The 24,052-nt window shown below is 42.7% G+C and overlaps 1 protein-coding gene across 1 annotated transcript in view; it reads right to left on the reverse strand.

Moving 5' to 3' along the window:
• The window catches only part of PGAP1 (post-GPI attachment to proteins inositol deacylase 1), a 446,717-nt gene that overhangs the window by 26,471 nt on the left and 396,194 nt on the right, over positions 1–24,052 (reverse strand). Inside the window, exons 19-20 of the mRNA XM_089692689.1 lie at positions 20,981–21,019; positions 20,540–20,633 (exon numbers count right to left, since the gene is read on the reverse strand). Coding sequence (XP_089548815.1) covers positions 20,540–20,633; positions 20,981–21,019 — 133 coding nt within the window. The remainder of the gene's footprint in view (positions 1–20,539; positions 20,634–20,980; positions 21,020–24,052) is intronic.

Here is a 24,052-nt window from a genome sequence, read left to right on the forward strand (position 1 = left end):
CTTCGCAGCACTGTGGGTGACCCCCAACACTGAAAATGCATCATTTGTTTCACCAAGAACATCATAATCATTGTTAGCATTACCCACATTCTCATCAACATTACTGACATTACCAAAAACAGTGTCATCGTCATCATTATCAACAGTTACGTTTGATCCATGACACATGAGTTCGATACCTCCCTAGGCAAGGGGATTTCTTCCCGTTCTCCAGCTAATGAAGAATCCTGTAGCCCCACTCCATTCCCAGCTCCCTCCCTCTGTCCATCCACAGTTTGCCCAGACATTACCCCAATATCTGCACACAGTACCCTGGCATGTCCAGAGAGTTCCAGGGGGCCCTTCCGGGTATTCTTGGCAGGGGCATAATAGGAAACAAGAGTGCCTAGATCAGCACCCAACAAAACAGGTGTGGGGATTTCATCCGAGACCCCCACCTCCCTCATCCCCCTTCCCGCACCACCCCAGTCAATGAATACCTTTGCACAGGGTATGCGTGAATGGGTCCCCCCAACTCCTGTGAGGCTAAGGAACTTTCCTGGGATGAGGTTCCTTTGCTCAATCACCTCTGGCCGGATCAAGGTGACTTCTGCCCCGGTGTCCCAGAAACCAGTTAGAGACCGGTTGCCTACAGTGACTGGCTGCAAGTTGGCGGGGGTTACCCGCATCTTCCTGCAAACGCACAGCATGGAAGAAGAGTTGCTGGCAGGCTGGCCAGATGTCGTCTGCTTCTGCTCAGGACACTGCGTCCTGAGATGTCCTGCTTTCCCACAGGTGAAACATCTGCGGTTGTCAGGCAGGAATGGCTTGGCTCCAAGTGCTGCAGGTGTGGGCGGAGGGGAAACTTGACTCATCGGTGTAGGAGAGGTTGCTAGGGGCGATTTCCCCCCTTTCCAGCTGTTCGGAGGAGCCTTGCGATTGTCAGACACTCGCATATGGACAAAGGTATCTGCCAAATCGGCTGCAGCTTTAGCAGAGGCTGGTTCTCTTTCTAAGACAAACTGCCTGACGTCTGCTGGGCAGATGTGTAGGAGTTGGTCTCGGATCATGAGATCTTCCAAAGACTCGTGGGAATCAGCTTTCAGTCCCTTAGTCCACTGTCGGAATGTGGTGCGTAAGCGACTCACCACATCCATGTAAGAGTCCCCAGGTCCCTTCTGCATGAACCTGAACCGTTTGCGGTACACTTCCGGGGTCATCTGGTACTTCCGGATGATGGCATCTTTTAAAACTTCGCAATCATCGTCTTGCCCCTCTGGCAATTCAACATACGCATCTAGGGCCTTGCCTTGTTGCCCTGGTGTCAGGTACCGAGCCCATTGAGTTGGGGACACATGGTACTGACAGCATGTTTTTTCAAATGAGAGTAAGTGCGTGTCAATCTCACTATCTTTTTCCATCACTGGAAACTTGGCTGCGCCCACGACCAGAGAGGCGTCCCTGTGCTCTAGGGACCCGAGGTTCTGGCTCTGTCGTGGCTGGAGCCTCGCCATCTCCAGTTCGTGCCGAAGATCAGCTTCCCTCTGGAGTTCCTCTCTGTCAGCCTGGCATTCCACAGTTTCTCTGTTAGCCGCTGCTTGGCGTTCCGCAGTTTCTCTGTCAGCCTGGTGTTCAAGGAACCGCAGGTATGCCTCAAGATCTGTCTCCATGAGGTGTTTCAGGGCTTCCTGCATCTGAGGAGAGTCTCTGCTGGTTACAGGCACCCCGGTGCTGGCCCGCTCAGGCGGTGTTGTGGCGATACTATTCGGTAATCTTCCAGTGTCAGTCTCTGTATGCCCATCCTGCGAGGCCGTCTCTGAGCCACTGGGAATGTGGGAACCCCTTCATGTTCAAAGTTCCCCCAAGTTCTGATCTGCTCGGATATCATACTCCACTAGATCACTAATCAAATCTTCACGATTTTTGCGACCGACGTCCAATCCTCGTGAGGTACATTCCGCCTTCAAATCACCTTTGCTCATTTTCTCGTATTCTGCTGCACCAGGCATTATTGCAAGCAAAGATAGAATAGAAAGTAGGAAAAGGAGCTGTTGATCTCTCTCTCTCAATAAAAATATGCACGGCTTGTTTCTAAGGACTGTTTCCACAAAGGTTACAATCCTTCAGTGCAGAGCCAATTTTTAACACTGCACTGAAACTCTTCATGCAACTATCCCACATACGCTGCCAGCCAATATGTCACAATTGCAAAATCGCTGCCACCAACATGAGATGATCCCACGATCGCGACGTCCAATATGTGACGAACGCAGCGTCAGACCCCAGCCCTTCTCACCAAACTCGTGACCGAAGGACTGGCCCATCTAAAACCGCGATGTCACGTGCGTAACAATGCCACACCCAGCTGTACCCTGCACAACGATTTTCCAGCTAATGGACCACAGATCGATGTACTGGCAGCCTGGGCGATTGTTACTGGGTCAGGTTAATTACGCAATTAACCCTTCACACTGCCACCACCTCCTTTTTGTCAGAGAAAGAGGAAACTCAGCGATCTCAGCTAAAACACTATAATGATTGAAATAATCGTCTGTATAACACGGTCATAACACAGGCCAGATATACAGAGGGTTAAACAAACAGTAGCGTTCTCTTTAGAGGCAGGGATTCGTAAATTGCAATACAGACCTATAGAAACAGTTCAACACTTTCAAAATGAAAGATTTATTACTAAAAGGTCAAATGGGTGCAATAAAAAATATTTACAGAAAAAAGATGTAAGATATATATATATATATATATATATAAACAAATATACAATACATTACATTGAGTTTATATAGCGCCAAAGGGTTTGCTCAGCGCTGTACAATAGAGGGGGGGACAATACATGAAACATTACAGCAACTACAAACAGCACAGAGAATAACAGCACAGCAAAGAGATAACAGAGAGAGGTTAAAGGGTTAAGGTACTTGCCATTAAGCCTTGGATATAAGCAGATCAAGTTTCTGAGCAGAAGGGGCACGGGTTTCCCCCAGGTGGTATTGATGTTAAAATGGGAGACGTCTTCAACCTCTACTCTTAGGCCTGACAGCCTATTTTGTAGTCCCCAGCAGGGGGTGGCTCTGAAGTCAAGGACCAATCCCCGCTTAGGGCGTGGAGATATGGGTGGATGCCTCAACTAGAGCAAAAATCTCCCCTAACTCATATTTTGGCCTATAACTTTCCATCTGCTCAAGTGACATTCCACCCGCGGGTAGATTATTATGCAGACAAGTCTAAGGATTGTTTAGATATGAATTATGAAAGTGTACACTGAACGGATCACGAGATCTATTTTTCTGCTTTCCTGTGTGTCCAAGACAAGGCGAGTGACCCATCAAACTGTTTGCCTGCTTATCGTCCATCTGACGATATGCCCGGTTTTTATGTAAATCTCTCATATTCCAAGATATGAGACATAGGGGAGAAATGGATTTTGAGAAGTGATTCTGTCACCTACGCTGAGTTGGGTTTATTAGGTCGGAATCTCTTTCAACTCTTGGGAAAGCTTGCCTTATCTCTTACGAGGTGTGAAATGGCACAGGCTCTAGGACAGCAAGGCCCCGGCTCCCTGGGGGGGCCTTTATAGCTCCAATGACCCTCCTGTGACATTTTTTAAACACACATACACTGTCACTGTGCCTCTTCAGAGTGAGGGGGGAGGGAGAATGAGGGGAGAAAATGGAGATTAACTAACTGGCGGACTGCGTCAGTCTCTAGTGCGCACGTTTGCGACAGTCCTCACGAAGATTCTGAATTCTGAAGTGGCTGCACAGATGGAGAGAAATCAAGCACGGGACCAAAGTACGAAAGAGCAGACTGATCCAGCAGAGACTCAGCCACAACATGAACAGTAATACAGGTTAGTTTTGGAGCCAGTAAATTGTGTACCCCCCCCCCTACACTTAGGGTTTCTCTCCGCTGGGGTTCCCCTTGGTTTATAGGGAAATGGTACAATAAAAAAAACTCACTAAACATGAAGATTTATGTTTTTTTTAAATAACAGAATAAAGAACTTTAAGAGGAACCTGGTAATGTTCCTCTGGACCGTAACCCTTTCAATGAAAGAGGTACTGGAGTTGCTTTCTGGACACCCAAGAGTTCAAAAATGTTCACAATTCGTACTCCTCCTCTGCATAAACTGACACAGGCCCTGAAGATGTATACTGTGTGCACAATTATTAGGCGAGTTGTATTTTTGAGGATTATTTCAATGAACAACTACAGTGCTCTTGGTCAATCCAATATGTTAATAAACCTCAAATCTGAAATATTTAAGAAAGTAAAAGTGAGGTTTTGGCTTTCTTAGAATATCTATGTGTGCACAATTATTGGGCAACTATTAGTGAGCAGAATTATTATGCAACTAAATGAAAAATAAAAACCTTTTCCCATCTCATTTATTTTCATGGAGTCTGTCAGTTTCTTGATCTGTTGACGATCAACTTTTTGTGCAGCAGCAACCACAGCCTCTCTTCAGAAAAGGTTTCCTTCACTGTAAATCTCCCATTTAAAAAGGGCCCACAAGTTCTCAATAGGGTTTAGGTCAGGTGAGGAAGGGGGCCATGTCATTATGATTTCATCTTTAAAGCCTTTACTGGCTAGCCTTGCAGTGGAGTACTGCGATCCATGTGATGGTTCATTGTCCTGCATGAATATGATGGTCTTCTTGAAAGATGCAACATTTTTCCTGTATCACTGCTTGAAGAAAGTGTCTTCTAAGAACTGGCAGTAGGTTTGGGAGTCGATTTTGAGTGCATATTCAATGTGAAAAGTTCAGGATCCAGCCGTAGGCCCATCCATCTGGTTCATCAAGAGTCACTCATCAGTCCATAAAACCTTTGAAAAATCTGTCTTCAGATATTCTTTGGCCCAGTCTTGACATTTCAACTTAAGTGTCTTGTTAAGTGGTGGTTGGGTTTCAGCCTACCTTACCTTGGCCATGTCTCTGAGCACTGAACACCTTGTACTTCTGGGCACTCCAGGTAGGTTGCAGTTCTGGAATATGACAGCACTGGAGGATAATGGGTTCCTGGTAGCTTCACGTTTGATTCTTCTCAAATCTTTGGTAGTTAATTTTGGTCTTTTTCTGAACACTTTTCTTATAACCCTGCTGACTATTTGCAACAAACCGTTAGATGGTTGTGTGATTACGCTCCAATATCTTAGCAATTTCAAGAGTTCTACATCCCTCTGAAAGACTTTTTAAAATTGTTGACTTTTCAGAGTCTGTTAAATCTCTTTTTGGCCCATTTTGCCTCTGGAAAAGATGCTGCCTAATAATTATGCACACCTTGATATAGGGTGTTTATCTTCTTTGGCCATACCCTCCCTCATTAAACATCACCTGATATGTTTAAATCCATTAAGCATTCAAGTTTATACAGCTTGGAGTTGGACAATATGCATAAAAAAAAGATGATTTGGTAAAAATACTGACTTGCCTAATAATTGTGCCCACAGTGCAGACGTGCAGGAGAACCAGTTAACCTCCCTGGCGGTAATCCCGAGTGTGGATCGGGGTTAATTTTCAGTACCAAAAGCGGTAACCCCGAGCCACACTTGGGATTACACTGTAGTGTAACTTACCTTGTCCCTGCAATCCCCAGATGTCTTCCGGCCGATGCCGGCATCCGTCTTATGGGTTCCCTTCCCTGCGAGCGGCACTTTGCAGGAGGACGGGGGGGGGGGGCGGAACCGGCGAGAGATTCAAAAAGGTAAACAAAACATGACATACACTCAATATATTTTAATCTGTTAGGATTACATTACTGTATCAAACCATTTCACCTCAGTTGTGTCCCTAGTGCTTTGTCCAGTGCCCCGCCTACACTTTTACTGTTCTTTCTGCCTGGAAACGTCAGAATGTCCATGACATCCAAAAAGGGTCCCTTTAGGTCAAAAGCGGTTTTAGACCAACTAGAAAACAGCCATAGTAAATTAGAATCACTTGCAGAATTGAGTGATAGTGATTCGTGGGGAAATTTGTCATCAGACACTGAAAGTGACGACAGCGACGATTCTGTGACTGAGCTCAGTGATGTGCAAAGTTTGTGCTCTATTGACTGTGGTGCAGATCAGGCAGCGCCTGATTGTGATGTCAGACTTTGTGCAGTCCCATGTTTCAAAATTTTTCACACACGGATGTTTACTAAACCAATATGCAGCTAGTAATATTGCACCCTGCACAATATTGCACAATTTCAGTGTTTTTGGTGTGATTACATTATTGAATTAAATTTATATTATTTTTAATAATTATTTAATATATTATAATTTATGATTTTGTATTTCAAACTTTATCATACCTGGGATGTTTACTAGACTCTTGTTTGGACATATTTAGACGAGTTATTCCTAAGAATTACAGGCCTACAATATAAAACAAATTTCCATGCAAAACAATGTACAGTTTTGACATTCAAAAATATTGATATAATCAGACCACCAGGGAGGTTAAGGTCTGAGTTTTAACAGGAAAACATACAATGAATTATGAATGTGGAGCAACAGAGATAATTTAAGTTGGTGGCTTGGTTAATTTGGGCCAACCCAGCAAAGAAGTGATACAATATCATGTGACCTAGGCAGAAGGCTTCTTCAGACTGCTGTTCTCAGTGAAGAACTAATCCTCATCTCCTGGAGAAAACTGTTGAATAGCCTCATGATTTTCTTTGGCCCTTTTCCTGTGACAAGCTGACATTTACTGAAGGGTTAGGCAAACATTGTCCCAAAGCTTTTGCAGGTTGGTTTTAACAGAAGACAATGAAAGAACTTCAGAAGCGAGATGGGAAACTCTAGGGTGAGGCGAACCTGCCTTGGGCTGAGCTTGCTTGGCAAAGAAAATTTAGTTAATTTTCTCCCTTGGCTCGAAAAATCCAGGTGAATCTCCAGAAGAGTGCTCTGTAAAAAAGTGAAGTGAGCTGTACTTCCCTATCTGACCGCATAGGGACATGAAACCAAGAGATTAAGAGAACTCTTTTTTGAATGTGGGTTACCAGCAGTAGTGAGCAATACATTCTAAAGTCTTGTTAAGTCATGTTATCCAGACTAGCTTTGAAGAGTTACCCCAACGTACCGTCTGCCAAAGATACTTTTATACAAAAGAATCTAGTTCAGGCAGACTGGTGCTGCAGGCACAATACAGGGTAGATCTAAAAAAAACTCAACTTCCTCCTCATAAGACTGGGACTGTGCATCAGCATCAATACTCTTCACTACAGGGCAGTAAAACAGAGTGGAACCAAACCTGGAAAAGAACAAAGCCCAGCAAGCCTGGCAGGGATTGAGTCCCTGCACAATATGAAGATCCTGAAGATTTTAAAGTGCTACTAAACCCACAACAGTAACATCAGTCTGTATATGCAGTAAAGCATGCTTGTTATACTCACTGTAGAACCTAAGGGGTTAATCCTCTGCATTGTGTAAAAATGTTGTTTGATCCTGACTTCTCTAATCTTCCCCTTCTTCCAGTTCCCCCCTCTTTAATCCTGATAAAACATAGTGTGGAGACACTCTGCACAAGCTAAATTTGTGGTGTATTGCTAGAGGGTTTTTTTTTCTTGGGAGAGTGCATGTGATCAGCACAGGGCCAATCAGCACTGCCCAGACAGAGGTCAGGGGTCCTGCATCCTCCTAGAGAAAACTACTCCTACAAGGTTTAACCAGTGCTCTGCTGGACACTGATCGAAGTCACAAAACTGCTATATACTGCAGATGAGAAAAGGTATTTAGCAGTTTATATTTATTAAAATAATTGCATTTCCATGTTCTGTGTACTGTGGGAGACCAGTACAGTGAATGTAGGATCCTGGGTTTAGTAACACTAATTATTCAAATATATGGTAATAGGGTAAACTATTCCTTCTAAAAGGTACTGCCACTCTGCATGTACCAGATTAATGCAATATTAACCCAAAAATGTATTGCAGCTTACCAATCATTAGATGTAACATACTTCTTGTATTACCCTAGGTTCACATCTAAGCGTTTTCTGCAGCGTTTTGCAAAGATGCAGTACAGTCCATTTAACATGATTTCCTATGGGACAGGTTCACATCTCTGTGTTTTCACCCGGTGCGTTTTTTCAAAAGGGTCAGGGACTTTTTTTTAAAGCAAAAACGGACTTCAATGGGAATGCTGCAGAAAAAGCATTTACTGTGTTTTTGCCATGTTTTTGATGCGTTTTGCGTTTTAAATCTGCCTAGCAACAAGAAAAAAAATGAACCCCCCCCCCGCAAAATGCATAAAAAATGCGGCAAAAACGCAACGCAATGCAGAAACGCCTTAAATGCAACCTGCATAGGTGTGAACCTAGATTTCGAGTGCCACCACTCTGGATGAAGGAGCTCAGGGGCACAGCAACATTGTTAATCTGGGGGGAGGGGAAGGTTAGATGGATTAGCAGATTTAGATACACTAACAAACTGAAGCCAAACTCCAGCTCACACTGTAGTTACAGAAACTATTTTTCCTTTTGGGATAAAGGTTCTACATGAATAAATAAAAGCTGATCATTGTAAGCACCCCTGTTAGTGGTAAATGGTTTGGTTTCAACACTCTTAATCAATACATATGCAGGAAAGCTTGTTCGATTGAAAAAAAAAAAAAAAAAACAATTACTGGACAGATCACCAGATGAAAATAAAAGAAAGCATAAAAAAGAAAGCTAATGCAGACATCACATCTAAGAATTGGTAAGCTGCAATATAATAAATGCTTGCTTTTGGATTTAATACCACCTTAATGGCTCTCTGTCAAAGAGTATAAGGAGTAATTTCTCTCAGTCAGCAATTTGCTTGAGGTGATTGTAGCCGTATTAGTGCATTTGCGACAGAAACAATTGAGTACTGTCCGTGATACTTTTTTTTATTTGCACTAACATACAATTTTGAGGACAAGCTTTCGGGGTATGTCCCCTTCTTCAAGGTCTAAGCAGTACTATTACAAATCACAAAGTTTAAGCAGAATGTTAGAAGGGATTGAGAAAAAAAAAAAAAAAAAAAAGGGCTACAGATAGGATACATCAAAAGCGAGGGGGGGGGGAATACTACACTCACACAGAGGGGGTCAAGCTTTAGCTAATAGATAGTCATAAAGCTGTCGGATAATGGTTGAGGAATCCCATGTCCAAATTAAGGCCGTTATCTTTTGTGTCAAATAGAATTATCATTCTTAGTTCAAATGTTTTTCTTTCCTGGATGGATTTAAATTTTCCTTTCAGAACTAAAATATTGAGGTCTTCCATATTGTGGCCTGGTTGTGAGAAATGGTGTCCTACAGGTGTGCAGAGGTCATCTTCTTTATGTTCCTTGATGGTATGTCTGTGCAAATTCATCCTTGTTTGTAACCTCTGTCCTGTTTCGCCAACATAAGATCCTTTGCTGCATTTTCTGCACTGGATAAGGTATACAACATTACTGGAGGTGCAGCTGTATGATCCGGAAATATTGAAGATTCCTTTTGAGTGTCTGACACTTTTTGATGGATTGATTTGGTTGCACAGCTTGCAGCGTTTCTTATTGCAGGGTTTGCTTCCATTATTTGTGACATCATAATCAGAAGGAAGTTTCCTACTGATTAGTTTATTTCTGAGGTTGGGGGGTTGTCTGAAAGCCAGTATTGGGGGTTGCTGGAATATTTCTTTCAGTGTTCCATCCTCTGTTATGATGGGTTGTAAATCTTTGATTATTTTTCTTATCCCTTCTAGTGCTGGGTTGTATGTGGTTACTAGAGGTACACGGTTGTTTGTTTTTTTTCTCTTTGTACTGAAGTAGATTTTCCCTTCGGGTTCTCAAGGCTGTGTTTATGCTGGTGTTGATAGTTTTGTCCTTGTAACTCTTCTTGTGGAAGGCGTCTCCTAGTGTCCCAAGATGTGTATCTCTGTCTCTAGGGTCAGAACATATTCGGTGGTATCTAATGGCCTGACTGTGTATGATGGCACGTTTCGTGTGTTGGGGGTGGAAGCTAGAACTGTGGAGGTAGTTGCATCTGTCAGTGGGTTTCCTGTATATTGAGGTGTGAAGCGTATCATCCCTGATGTATACTGTGGTGTCTAGGAAGTTGACGTGTGTGTTTGAGTATTCCATTTTTAGTTTGATTGATGGATGAAAAGTGTTCATCAATGAGTAAAATTGTTTTAGATTTTCTTCACCTTCTGTCCTTATGAAGAAAATATCATCAATATAGCGAAAGTATCTGTATGGTTTTTGTTCCATGCTGTTCAGGAATTGTTCCTCCATGTCAGCCATAAATAAATTTGCATATTGGGGTGCCATTTTACTTCCCATCGCAGGGCCCATACATTGAAGATAGATGTCTTTATTGAAAGCAAAGTAGTTGTGTGTAAGTATGAATTCAATGAGCTGTGTAACACCCTCAGCAGTGTATTTGTTGTTTGGTGAGGATGATAAGGATCTGTGACATGCAGCTAATCCATCCTTGTGAGGGATATTACTATACAGGGATACTACATCCATAGTCACTAGAAGTGTATTAGATGGTAATTGCTGTATGTTGTTGATCTTGTTCAGAAAGTCAGTTGTGACTTGCAGGAAACTAGCAGTATTAATGACTAACGGTTTTAAAATTTTTTCTACAAAGCCTGAGATTTGTTCGGTGAGTGTGTACATACCTGTTATGATGGGTCTGCCTGGATTTCCTGGCCTGTGGACTTTGGGCAGCATGTAAAAGTCCCCGATTTCTGGATGATCCGGAATCGCATTTATAAGTTCTGAATGTAGGTGGGCTGGAAGTGTTTTAATGAGACCTTTTAATTGCTTTGTAAAGTCCTGGGTCGGATCATAATTCAGTTTTTTATAGTAAATGGCATTTTCCAGCTGCCTCTGGCCTTCTTGTATGTATTTGTTTGTATCCATCACAACAACTGCTCCCCCTTTGTCCGCTGGTTTGATGGTGATGGCCTGATTATTGCGCAAATCGTGTATAGCCCTTTGCTCTAGTGGTGAAAGATTGTACAGAATTTTCTTTTGCTGGGTGGATATCAGGGATGTAGCTCGCAATCTGAAGCTATCAATATAGGTGTCCAGTTTGGGGTTGCGTCCTTGTGGAGGTGTGAAGCAGCTGTTCTTTTTCTTTGTGTAGCACTCCATTGTCCTAGGATTCCTTTCATTATTGTGAAAATATTCTTTGAGCCTTAGTCTCCTGAAGAAATCCTCCATATCTGACAATACTTGTAAATGATCCAATTTGGTGGTTGGGCAGAATGTAAGGCCTTTGGAGAGGATAGTTAATTCTGGTTCGGAAAGTTTATGCTTTGACAAGTTGATGATTCCAAGTTCCTCTGTTATATCCACATTTTCAGTCGGGTCAGCATTTACACAAGGGATCCCTTGGGATTCCCGATTAGATTCCAGGTCACTGATGGTAAGAGGTATAGATGTTGGGTTGCTTTTATGTTTAGGTTGTATCCAAAAGGTCTGCTCTTGGTGCAGCTTCTGAAGTTTTTTTTGTTTCCCTTTCATGGCAAGGTTTTGTGTTTGTCTTTGTAAAGTTTCCAATTCATTCTTGATTTGGTTAATGTTGGTAGGGTCCAATGATGTTAGAGTTTCAAACAAAGACTGCTTTTGTATCCTGATAGTTACCCTTTTTCCATACAGTTTGTGAATGAGGTGATTCCTTAATCTCTCACTGGTGCGTCTGCAAAGTCCTTCTGCATAAGGAGAGTTGATTGTATTTACGCAAGGATTTTTAATCCGCAGGCCTTGTGGTATGAGATTCCTCTTTTTGCATCTTGAGAGAAAGAAAATATCACTGTTGATCTGTGTTTCCTTTGTGATTAGGTTGGTTAACTGCTTCTTATGTGGCGAAACAGGACAGAGGTTGCAAACAAGGATGAATTTGCACAGACATACCATCAAGGAACATAAAGAAGATGACCTCTGCACACCTGTAGGACACTATTTCTCACAACCAGGCCACAATATGGAAGACCTCAATATTTTAGTTCTGAAAGGAAAATTTAAATCCATCCAGGAAAGAAAAACATTTGAACTAAGAATGATAATTCTATTTGACACAAAAGATAATGGCCTTAATTTGGACATGGGATTCCTCAACCATTATCCAACAGCTTTATGACTATTAGCTAAAGCTTGACCCCCTCTGTGTGAGTGTAGTATCCCCCCCTCCCCCCCCCCCCCTCGCTTTTGATGTATCTTATCTGTAGCCTTTTTTTTTTTTTTTTTCTCAATCCCTTCTAACATTCTGCTTAAACTTTGTGATTTGTAATAGTACTGCTTAGACTTTGAAGAAGGGGACATACCCCGAAAGCTTGTCCTCAAAATTGTATGTTAGTGCAAATAAAAAAAGTATCACGGACAGTACTCAATTGTTTCTGTCTCAGTCAGCAAGAAATTTTTTTGCTGAAGAATCCACAGAAGCAAAGTTTGCCAGAAGACTGCTCCAAATCCCATGGAAGAGAGGGCTACATTCAGAGAGAAAGAATAAGAGGTGTTAGGGAGGACCAAAACAGGAAGCAGATATGAATAACTCCTTGTGAGCTAAACCCGCTTAATTAGAATGGTGATGCAAGGTATAACCATTGTAGATGTATTTGTTCTTGTCAAAAGAGCCAACATATGTCCCTCGCTCTCTCCTTCATAAAACACTGATTTTGAAATAACAGTCTATTTTCTGCCCTCATTAAAGCCCTTTGTTTATATGTCTCTTGCTTATTCACCCATTGCTGAAATGCCTCAAGGGACGGGTCACCCAGGTAATCCCTTTCTGCTGCTGAAACCTCTCCCATTATGTTTTTTTTTCGTTCCTTATTACGTTTCTTGATTTTGGAAGCCTGTTGTATCAATATACCCTGAAGGAAACCCTTTAAAGCATTCCATACCACCCCCGTGGGTGCCATTCCAACATTCCTCTTGATAAACTCCTTCAGAGAAGTGAACACTCACCCAGACTCTCCCACTAATTCCAACCAAAAGGGACTCATTTACCATTGCCCAATACGACGATTCTCCCCCAAGCTCACTGACAACACCAATGGCGAATGATCCAAAAGACCTCTAGGCATATATTTTATATTTTTACCATAAAATAATGTTCCTTCACTCATAAGGGGAAGTCAATTCTGGATAATGTGGAGTGCATTCTAGAAAAGCAAGAATATTGTAAATCATTGAGGTTTCGCAACCTCCATATATTCCTCAACTCTGCTTCCCCAACTAATTGGGATAGCGAGCTATCAGGTGCTTGGTTTGTCAATGAGCCTGGTGGAAATTGGTCCATCCTCTTATGAAGGACCATATTAAAATCTGTTCCTGCTATTTACGGGTACTTCTGGTTTATCAAGTAAGAATTTTATCAAGTGGTATATGACTTCAGCTTTAAAGGGAATAAATATTAGCCAACACACACACAAAATTCTCAAAAGAGCCATAAAGAAAGATATATCGACCCTTATCGTCTACACTAATTTGTCTACAAGAGAACACAACCCTGAATCAATCAAAATACCCCTCTTGAATAGGAGGTACATACACAGAATGGTACGGATTACAAAACCTCCTGCGTTTCAAGTGAGAAGCTGTTTCCTTAGTGAGATGTGTCTCTTACAGGCAAAGCACCCCTATTGTAGCAAAAACTGCAGCACTCTTTTCCCCAAACCTCGAACATTCCAGGAGCATATATTCAAAGAATTAGACTGAAAGAGCATATTTTACTGATATCATCTGCCATATTAATATTCCTTATAGCCCAACTTACCACCCTAACTACTCTCATTCTCTTTCCTCCCCCCTCCCCCGAAATTCTTCTAATTTTATCCTGTCTATACCAAATAGTGCGTGCATTTCTCAGTGACATAATTAACTCATAATATTGAATCCCTGAATAACATTTGTTTCCCATTCCTTCTCTTCTTGATAGTGTGCTTATAAAGAAAACCTCATACATTACACAACTACAACAACGACAATAAAATAAACAACAGACATACACCAAAACCCTCTCTTTCCACCCTTTGGCCTCATTAGGGGGCATCTGAAGTGGACTTCATGTGTGATCAATGTGAAATTTTGACTCTCCATATTATAATGACTTCCAATTAAATCCCTACTACAGTGAATATAAAAAGTCTACACACCTCTGTTAAAATGTCAGGTTTCTGTGATGTAAAAGAAATGAGCCAAAGATACATCATTTCAGAACTTTTTCCACCTTCAATGTGATCTATAACCTGTACAACTCAATAAAAAAATAAACAAATCTTTTTTTTTGGGGGGGGGGGGGAACATAAAAAACTAAAATAATGTGGGTGCATAAGTGTGCACACCCTCTTACAACTGGGGATGTAGCTGTGTTCAGAATTAAGCAATCACATTCAAAATCATGTTTAATAGGAGTGAGCACACTCTTGCCATCATTTAAAGTGGCTCTGATTAACCACTAATAAAGTTCAGCTGTTCTAGTAGGTCTTTCCTGACATTTTCTTAGTTGCATCCTACAGCAAAAGCCATGGTCCGCAGAGAGCCTCCGAAGCATCAGAGGGATCTCACTGTTAAAAGGTATCAGTCAGGAGAAAGGTACAAAAAAATTTCCAAGGCATTAGATATACCATGGAAAAAAGTGAAGACAGTCATCAAGTGGAGAAAATACGGAGCAACAGTAACAGTACCAAGAACTGGATGTCCCTCCAAAATTGATGAAAAGACAAGAAGAAAACTGATCTGGGAGGCTGCCAAGAGGCCTACAGCAACATTAAAGGAGCTGTAGGAATATCTGGCAAGTACTGGCTGTGCGGTACATGTGACAACAATCTCCTGTATTCTTCATATGTCTGGGCTATCAGGTAGAGTGGCAAGACGGAAGCCTTTTCCTACAAAGAAAAACATCCAAGCCCGGCTAAATTTTGCAAAACACATCTGATTTCTCCCAAAAGCATGTGGGAAAATGTGTTCTGGTCTGATGAAACAAAGGTTGAACTTTTTGGCCATAATTCCAAAAGATATGTTTGGCGCAAAAACAACACTGCACATCACCAGAACAACATTATACAGAGAAGCATGGTGGTGGCAGCATCATGCTTTGAGGCTGTTTTTCTTCAGCTGGAACAGAAGCCTTAGTCAACGTAGAGGGAATTATGAACAGTTCCAAATACCAGTCAATATTGGTACAAAACCTTCAGGCTTCTGCTAGAAAGCTGAACATGAAGAGGAACTTCATCTTTCAGCATGACAATGACCCAAAGCATTCATCCAAATGGCTGCACAAGAAGAAGATTAAAGTTTTGGAATGGGGTGATCTGAAGAGGGCTGTGCACGGGAGATGCCCTCACAATCTGACAGATTTGGAGTGTTTTTGCAAGAAAGAGTGGGGAAATATTGCCACGTCAAGATGTGCCATGCTGATAGACTCATACCCAAAAAGACTGAGTGTTCTAATAAAATCAAAAGGTGCTTCAACAAAGTATTAGTTTTAAGGGTATGCACACTTATGCAACCATATTAATATAGTTTTTTATTTTTAACTTCCCTCCACCTAAAAGTTTTCAGTTTGTTGTTCAACTGAGTTGTACAATTTATAGGTTACATTAAAAGGTGGAAAAAGTTATGAAATTATTTATCTTTGTCTCAGTTGTATCTTTTTACATCACAGAAACCTGACATGTTAACAGGGGTGTGTATACATTTTATATCCACTGTATATAGAAAAAGAAAAAAAAAAAAAAAAAAAAAAAAACTGAAAATGTAACCAAAGAGGAACCACAAAATCACCAATCCCCCCTTTCCACAATTTATCCCCCGCCCGCCCCACCCCATCCTAAGGAAAAAAAAAAATTCTTAAATCAATCTGCTGTGCAACCTAAATGGCATGAACACAATCTACATGCAAATTTCAGTTTCTCCACAATTTTGTCTAATTTGTTTCTAGCCATGCTTCTACCTCAATTGGTGTATTGAAAAATTGGGTTTCCTCAAAAGCCACCACTCACAGCTGGACGGGATACAGCATGGCATAGATAACTTTCAATTGCGGCAGTTTCCATTTCATTTCTATAAACTTTGTTCTTCTCCTCTGAAGCTGCGGGGAAAAATCTGGAAACACTGAAATCCTGATCCCATTGTAGAAACTGTCTCTCATTTCTCTAGCCTTTCAGAGTATAGTAAGTTTATCTTTATAATACAACACTTTCATGAGAAGGGGCCTAGGCTGACTCCACCGGAGGGGGAAGTATGTGATCTTTCTACAGCAAAAAAAGTGTTGAAAAAGAGTCCCTTCCAAATGTTTCTGTAAGCCATTTCTCCATTAATTCAATCGGATTAAGCCCTTCACTACATTCAGGGAGACCCACAATCCTCATGTCATTTCTTCGCAGCCTATTTTCCATATCCTCCATTTTGGAGGTATCTACATTTACTTTCTAAATGCTTTTATTCCTGTTTTCCTGGGCTCAAATTGTCTTCCACTACACTTCTCTTTCCTTCCAAGGCTGTTCGTTCATATACTTTCTGTAAATTGTGTCTCAAAAAGGATATCTCATCTCTTATGCCCTTACGTTGATCAGACATTTCATATAGGGAGGACTTACAGGAGTTGGTTGCTTGCAATACTTCCTTTAAAGGAGGGTACGTCTACTGTAAAGCACAGGCTTCAGGGGACAACACTGAATTTTCCATCTCTGCCACCAACTCTCCTGCTACGCTCGCACCTGAGCCTGCCATGTGTTGCCCCTGACTTTTATTTACTGGGGAGGACACCACCTGGGTTTTAGACTGCTGTAAAGTAGATTGGCTCCCTTTTGCAGGCGTGTGTGCAAAGAGCTCCAGCTTGGCTGCTACCTGGCTCCCCTTATCATTTGCGGATCGCTGCAATTGAATGTCTGTCCCATCCTGCTGCACTGCTTCTTCTCCCTTCTTTCTAGGCATGGGGGATCAGTTACTGTTCAATCCTTTTAAAGTAATTCAGTTCCTCTGTGAGAACACTGGGTCAGGCTATCCAACACTCCAACCACCCAATCTCTAGTCCTCCGCTCCTTTAATCCGTTTCCAGCACAGCCCAGCTGTACTCACCACCTGGTGTGCAGCCCTCCTCTCCTCCACAGCCCCAGCTGTGGAAGGAAGCCAAACAAGCAGCCGTCAGTCTCACCAGCCTTCAGACCTCTAGCCACCTGAACCACTGCCTCCAAAGCTCAGCCGTCCCCACCACCTAGTAGACAGTCCTAGACTCCAGACCTCTCACTGCCCAGACGGGTCACTACTTCAACCCAACCACCAACACTGTCCGCCGGGGAGAACTCCTCTCGATCACGGCTCACAGCATTAAGAATGTCACGGGGCAAGAGGAGGAGTCAGGCCACGCACGTCCACTCACATCGACACCAGACCATGCCCCCAGAGTCGCCCTTGACATCAGGCGTCCCATCAGAGTCGCCCTTGACATCAGGCGTCCCATCAGAGTCGCCCTTGACATCAGGCGTCCCATCAGAGTCGCCCTTGACATCAAGCGTCCCATCAGAGTCTCCCTTTACATCAGGTGTCCCCATCAGAGTCTCCTTTACATCAGGCATCCCATCAGAGTCTCTCTTTATATCAGGTGTCCCCATTAGAGTCCCCCTTTACACCAGGTGTCCCAGAGTCCCCCTTTGCATCAGGTGTCCCCATCAGTGTCCCCTTACATTAGTAGCCCCCCCCCCTTTGAGGTGAAAGGTCTACTGTATGCCACAAGGGGCTTAACCTGAAACTGATGAGATTTTGGGGGTCTGAACTGCAGCCCTTCACACACTAAAGGGTAGTGCATATTATCCAGAGACTGCAGACACACTACAGGAGACGGTCCAGAGACTGCAGACACACTACAGGAGACGGTCCAGAGACTGCAGACACACTACAGGAGACGGTCCAGAGACTGCAGACACACTACAGGAGACGGTCCAGAGACTGCAGACACACTACAGGAGACGGTCCAGAGACTGCAGACACACTACAGGAGACGGTCCAGAGACTGCAGACACACTACAGGAGACGGTCCAGAGACTGCAGACACACTACAGGAGACGGTCCAGAGACTGCAGACACACTACAGGAGACGGTCCAGAGACTGCAGACACACTACAGGAGACGGTCCAGAGACTGCAGACACACTACAGGAGACGGTCCAGAGACTGCAGACACACTACAGGAGACGGTCCAGAGACTGCAGACACACTACAGGAGACGGTCCAGAGACTGCAGACACACTACAGGAGACGGTCCAGAGACTGCAGACACACTACAGGAGACGGTCCAGAGACTGCAGACACACTACAGGAGACGGTCCAGAGACTGCAGACACACTACAGGAGACGGTCCAGAGACTGCAGACACACTACAGGAGACGGTCCAGAGACTGCAGCCACACTACAGGAGACGGTCAAAGACTGCAGCCACACTACAGGAGACGGTCAAAGACTGCAGTCACACTACAGGAGACGGTCAAAGACTGCAGTCACACTACAGGAGACGGTCAAAGACTGCAGTCACACTACAGGAGACGGTCAAAGACTGCAGTCACACTACAGGAGACGGTCAAAGACTGCAGTCACACTACAGGAGACGGTCAAAGACTGCAGTCACACTACAGGAGACGGTCAAAGACTGCAGGCACACTACAGGAGATGGTCAGAGACTGCAATCTTATCTATACTCCTCTCGCACACATTCCTGGAAGTATGGCTCATCAATGGAGAGTGCTGTAGCAACTACCAGCTGGGGCTGGAAACATCATAGGCAAATGTGCATATTTGCCAGCACGCCATGGATCTCCAATATGGTCCAAAAAAGGTTTTTATTGCAAAAAGATCACATCACAAAAGAAAATGCAATGATTCGGAGCCGTGCAGGACCCCTTCGTCAGGTATGTGATGTCCTCTGCTCTTACTAACTGTGGCGCTGAACACCGATAATGCTCATCTTCTTTCTGATCATGCCAACAAGCCACTGCTTAACTTCGTGTGCTGACAGCTCTACTCCAATGCGTACACTGCCATTTTTCTTTCTGCCTGTCAAAATTTTTAAGCCAACTCCTACTCAGCTGGGCATTGTATGCAGAGCTAGATATGTGCCGCTGAGCTTCCTGCTATACCGTCAGTCTCCCTCCACACAAACCGCTCGCAGCTGCTTAGGGCCCCACGATAATTACTGGGCCCAGGGCAGCTGCCCTGCATTAATACGGCCATGTGCCCCCCCCCTTAAAACAGCGCTTGGAGCAGTGCAGGAGCGGGTGGCTGTTTCTAACTGGCCCCTGCATTCACTGCCTGGGAGCGAGAGGCACCGCGATCCGGTGCCCACTGTGTCTGGATGAAACAGCGGAACACCGATCGCTGTACGGGACCCTCTGTGTGAGGTCCCGAGTCATGTGATCACTGACTGACCAATCAGTGATCACATAAATAGCAGTAAGCAAGATGTCACTTCCGGACATCATTGCTTACTACTTGTGAAATCTGTGAATGATCACAGTGGTCACATGGTACAAGGCTATTCACAACAGTCTTGTACCATGTGACAAGCTCTGACCAATCACAGCTCTTACAGTATTTCTCAATGGCTGCAGGAATGCAGCCAGAGAGAAGTAGAAATGATTGCTAAGCAATCCGTGTAAAAAAATAAAAAAAATCTTCATCTTCAAGTTACTACTTGTGGGGGGTGATGAAGATTTTTTTTTTATGTGTCACTATGTCACTATGGTGATGGCATGTTAAAAAAACAAACAAAAAAAATATATAAAAAAAATAAAATAAAAATGTAAAAATATTTTTTTAGAAAAATTATAATTTGTGGTTATAAACTAATTTGGGTTTTTACTAAAAAGATAAATGAATACATTTTGGCCAAGATTTAAGAAGAAAGATTACTTATTTGCACAATTTTACAAGAAAAACACTTTTTTTCTAAAATGTTTGTACTTTTCATTTATATAGCAAAAAAATAAAAATCCCAGTGGTGAATAAATACCACCAAAATAAAAGTTTTATCGGTCTTTTAAAAAATGCTAAAAAATTCATATGGGTACAGTATTGCATGACTGCGCAATTGTCATTCAAAGTGTGATAGCATTGAAAGCTGAAAATTAGCCTGGACAGGAAGGGGGTTAAAGTGTCCGAACTTGAAGTGGTTAAACCATAACAAACCTAAGTAAAATGGAGCCTATGATTTAAAAATAATGCATATGCAGCAAAACTGCATTACCAATCAATATATCCAGATATTCTGGCAGATTAATCATGCAAATCTCAACTTTTTCTGTAAAAAATAGTGAGCTTGGTCCAGAACCTCCTGCTTTTTAAACATCTATACAGGATCTAAACTTGAGGGTTCATCAACAATTGTTCCATCAGATCCAACAGAACAATTACCTGTACAGCAACTACACAACTGTGTGGGGAAAAAAAATGACTCCTCTTTGATAACCCTGCAAATGTTAAATATCGCCAGACCTAGTTTTACAGAGCTGAGGGACAAGTTCAGTAAATACTTATAAGTGTACATACCATATCTGTTCAGAGAAAACTACTAACAAAGTTCATTAAATAAAAATGTTCTACCTTTGCTGGATAGCGAATACAACTGTGCTCCATATGCAAGTAATAGATTGGATACGATATACACAGGAAGTGTTGCTCCATGGAATCTAATCATCTAGAAGTGGAAAACATTTTTTTATTTGTATTTGTTCAAGTTGTACTTTACACTTCAGCTACAAAATATTTTAGCCACTCAAAATGAAACTTACAGCAATGCATCACAGTGTGTAGTACCTTTGCTTTATCACAGTACTGCATGGTAAAATGTCCATTTTACCATACATTAATACATGGGCCTTAATAGTTAATGTATACATTACCTACCAAGTGTGAGAGTTTGTACATATGATGGGTAAAAACAAACTGATTAAAAGAAATATGTAGTGGTTTTATATGTAGTTTATTTATTTCGGCCAGGCCTATATGCAGCAGTGTAAAATGTAAACAGCCAGTTTAACTCACCTGCCCCATCATTTGCAAAAAGGAAGTGTAAATTGTAACCTAGGGGGAAAAAAAGAACCATTTACTGACAACATACTAGAATTGTATAAACTGAGATATTTCCATGAATATGATAACAAACATTGTTGAAATATGTATAGACGGGGGACCTGGCTGGCTGCCAATGGGGATAGCCGCTTAGTGCAGGAGCTCCGTGACCCGCCCGCAATCACTGCGGCTCATAGCGATGAGGGACAAGGTAGCGTGACCTTCCTTACCTGGCACCTACCTGAACAGTGTGGGAACCGATCCCTGCATATGGGGAAGGGGAAGAGAAAGATCAAAGAGGGGCCCCACAAACTAACGGAGATCTTTACTCCGGCGGGCGACCCCTCCTCCTCCCAAGATGGCACCGGTCCCGGCACCGGTCCCAGCACCTCTCCTTCCCTACAGCCATATATGGCAGAGGAGAGTCCTCATTCCCACTCTCAGCAGTCTCTGCCTCCTAGCCTTGTACAATCTGCAGGAACTACACCTGCCAGCAGCCCTCAAAAGCCAAACCAGCGCTCTTCTGATCCACAGCTGCCTGGTGAGCACATTAACCACTTCCAGACCGGACACTTTTACCCCCTTCCTGACCAGGGCAATTTTCAGCTTTTAGCGCTATCACACTTTGAATGACAATTGCGCGGTCATGCAACACTGTACCCAAATGATTTTTTTACCATTTTTTTGAGATAGATAAAGCTTTATTTTGGTGGTATTTATTCACCACTGGGATTTGTATTTTTTTTGCTATGTAAATGAAATGTCCAAAAAATTTGAAAAAAAGTGTTTTTTTTTATAAAATTTTGCAAATAAATAATATTTCATCATAAATCTTAGCCAAAATTTATTCCGTTATCTTTTTAGTAAAAAAAAAAAAAATCCAAATTAGTTTATAAGCAAAAATTATAATTTTTAAACTTTTTTTTTACATTTTTATTTTATTTTTTTATATTATTTTTTATTTTTTTTTTTACATACGGTCACCCAGCAGTACAGTGTCACCATGGTGACACTGTACTACTTGTGAGGGGTGATGAAGATTTTTTTTTTTTTTTTTACACTGATTGCTTTTACACCCATATAGGATATAAAAGCAATCATTTCTCTTTCTCTCTGTGTGCATTCTTGCACTCATTGAAAAGAACTGAGTGAGCTGTGATTGGTCATAGCTTGTCACATGGTACAAGGCTTTTGTGAATAGCCTTGTACCATGTGACCTCTGTGATCATTCACAGATTTCACACATAGTAAGCAATGATGTCAGAAGTGACATCTTGCTTACTACTTTGCATGTGATCACTGATTGGCCAATCAGTGATCACATGATCGGGACCTCGTACAGAGGTCCCGTCCGACGATCGGTGTTTCACTGTGTCCGGAGGACACAGCGGGCACCGGATCGCGGTATTGCGTGCTCCCAGGGAGCGCGCACAAGCAGGGTGCGGGGAGGCCGTTTATAGACGGCCACCCGACCCTGCAGTGCCACCGTCCGGCCGTTTATATACAACGGCCGGTCGGGAAGTGGTTAATGATTCCTTTTCTCATAATCATACCAGTGCGTTTGTTGAGCGTTTGGAAGATTACCCTGCTGAAAATCTGCCTTTGACTGCTTCTGTTATGAAAGATATGCTTGTCACTCTTAAAGGTTCTTTGCACAAGGACATGATGAGTTTTGTGACACGGCTGAATGCAGAGGTTGAGAATCTAGGAGAGCGGGTCAATCATGTGGAAACTAAAATGGGCGAGTTCACGACTGCCCACAACGAATTAGTGGACGCACACAATGACGCAGAAGAGGAATTGAAGGCACTAAAATAAAAAATGGCAGATCTGGAAGATCGCTCACGTAGAAATAATATTAAATTCAGGGGGGTGAGCGAAATAGTTCCCGCTGCAGATCTTAGAAGGTATATTCAGCAATTGATTACAGCTTTGCTGCCTAGTCTGTCTGAGAGGGATGTGATTGTGGACAGAGCGCACAGACTGCCGAAACCTTCCTTTCTTCCTGACCATGTCCCCAGGGACGTCATTGCTAGAATCCACTTCTACCATGTAAAGGAGTCACTGATGGCCTTTGCGAGAACGCATAATTCATTACTGGCAATATTGCTGTTCGCTGACCTCTCCCAGTATACCATTCTTGCCCATAAAAAATTACTCTCCTTTACAAAATTTCTCCGTAAGAACATGAAATATCAGTGGGGCTTCCCCAATAAATTGTTGATTACAAAGGATAACCGTTTACTGACTGTCACCTCAGAAAAGAAGGATTTCAGCTTGCGAAGAAATGGGGGATTATACCTGCAGAAGGAGACATTCCGTCCGCTAAATAACCCCCTAGGAAAGTTGCTTCTGATTGGGGCACAGTGGCGGACTGAGGCACTGTTTTGCAGTTCTAAACTTTGCTTGGGTCGAGGGAGGGTTCCTCCTCTAGTCCAGTACCGTGCTCAGTTGGCAGGCACATCTGCTCGCGGGTCCTGGAATTTACCCCAACCTGTTGAAGTGATTTGGTTCACCTGCTCTTACTTAATGTGTTCTTTATTTTGTTTTTTCCCAATTTTCTCTCCTATTATTTCTGATTTTTCTAACAGAGTATCATCAACTGCTTTATCTCAGGAATTCTCATGGGGCACTGAACGGTCTCTGATGATGGGGTTGTCTGTGCATCTTCTCCAGGGACAGCTGGTTATTGTGAGTGGTTTCATACATGCTAACATTGCTGTGCTGCTAATATTTTTTGGGCCACTAGATGGCGACTATGTACTATTTGGTATACTTTAAAATGGTACTGAATGTTGTATCTATTAATGCTCATGGACTTAACAACCTGTACAAACGTGGCATGTTATGGAAGGAGACAAAGAACCTCCGTGGGGACATTATCGGTGTGCAAGAAACCCACTTCTCAGCTCTTAAAGCCCCCCGCAGTTGCCATAAATTGTTTCCCCACGTGTTTACAGCTAATGCCCCTCAGAAAAAATGTGGTGTCCTGATTGCCATAAAATAGTCCGTAGCGTTCTCTCCGGAAGGGTAGGTCCTTAATAA

The sequence above is a fragment of the Staurois parvus genome, unplaced genomic scaffold, assembly GCF_062004578.1.
Source record: "Staurois parvus isolate SC_StPar_1 unplaced genomic scaffold, SC_StPar_1.0 ptg000601l, whole genome shotgun sequence".
Classification (NCBI taxonomy): domain Eukaryota; kingdom Metazoa; phylum Chordata; class Amphibia; order Anura; family Ranidae; genus Staurois; species Staurois parvus.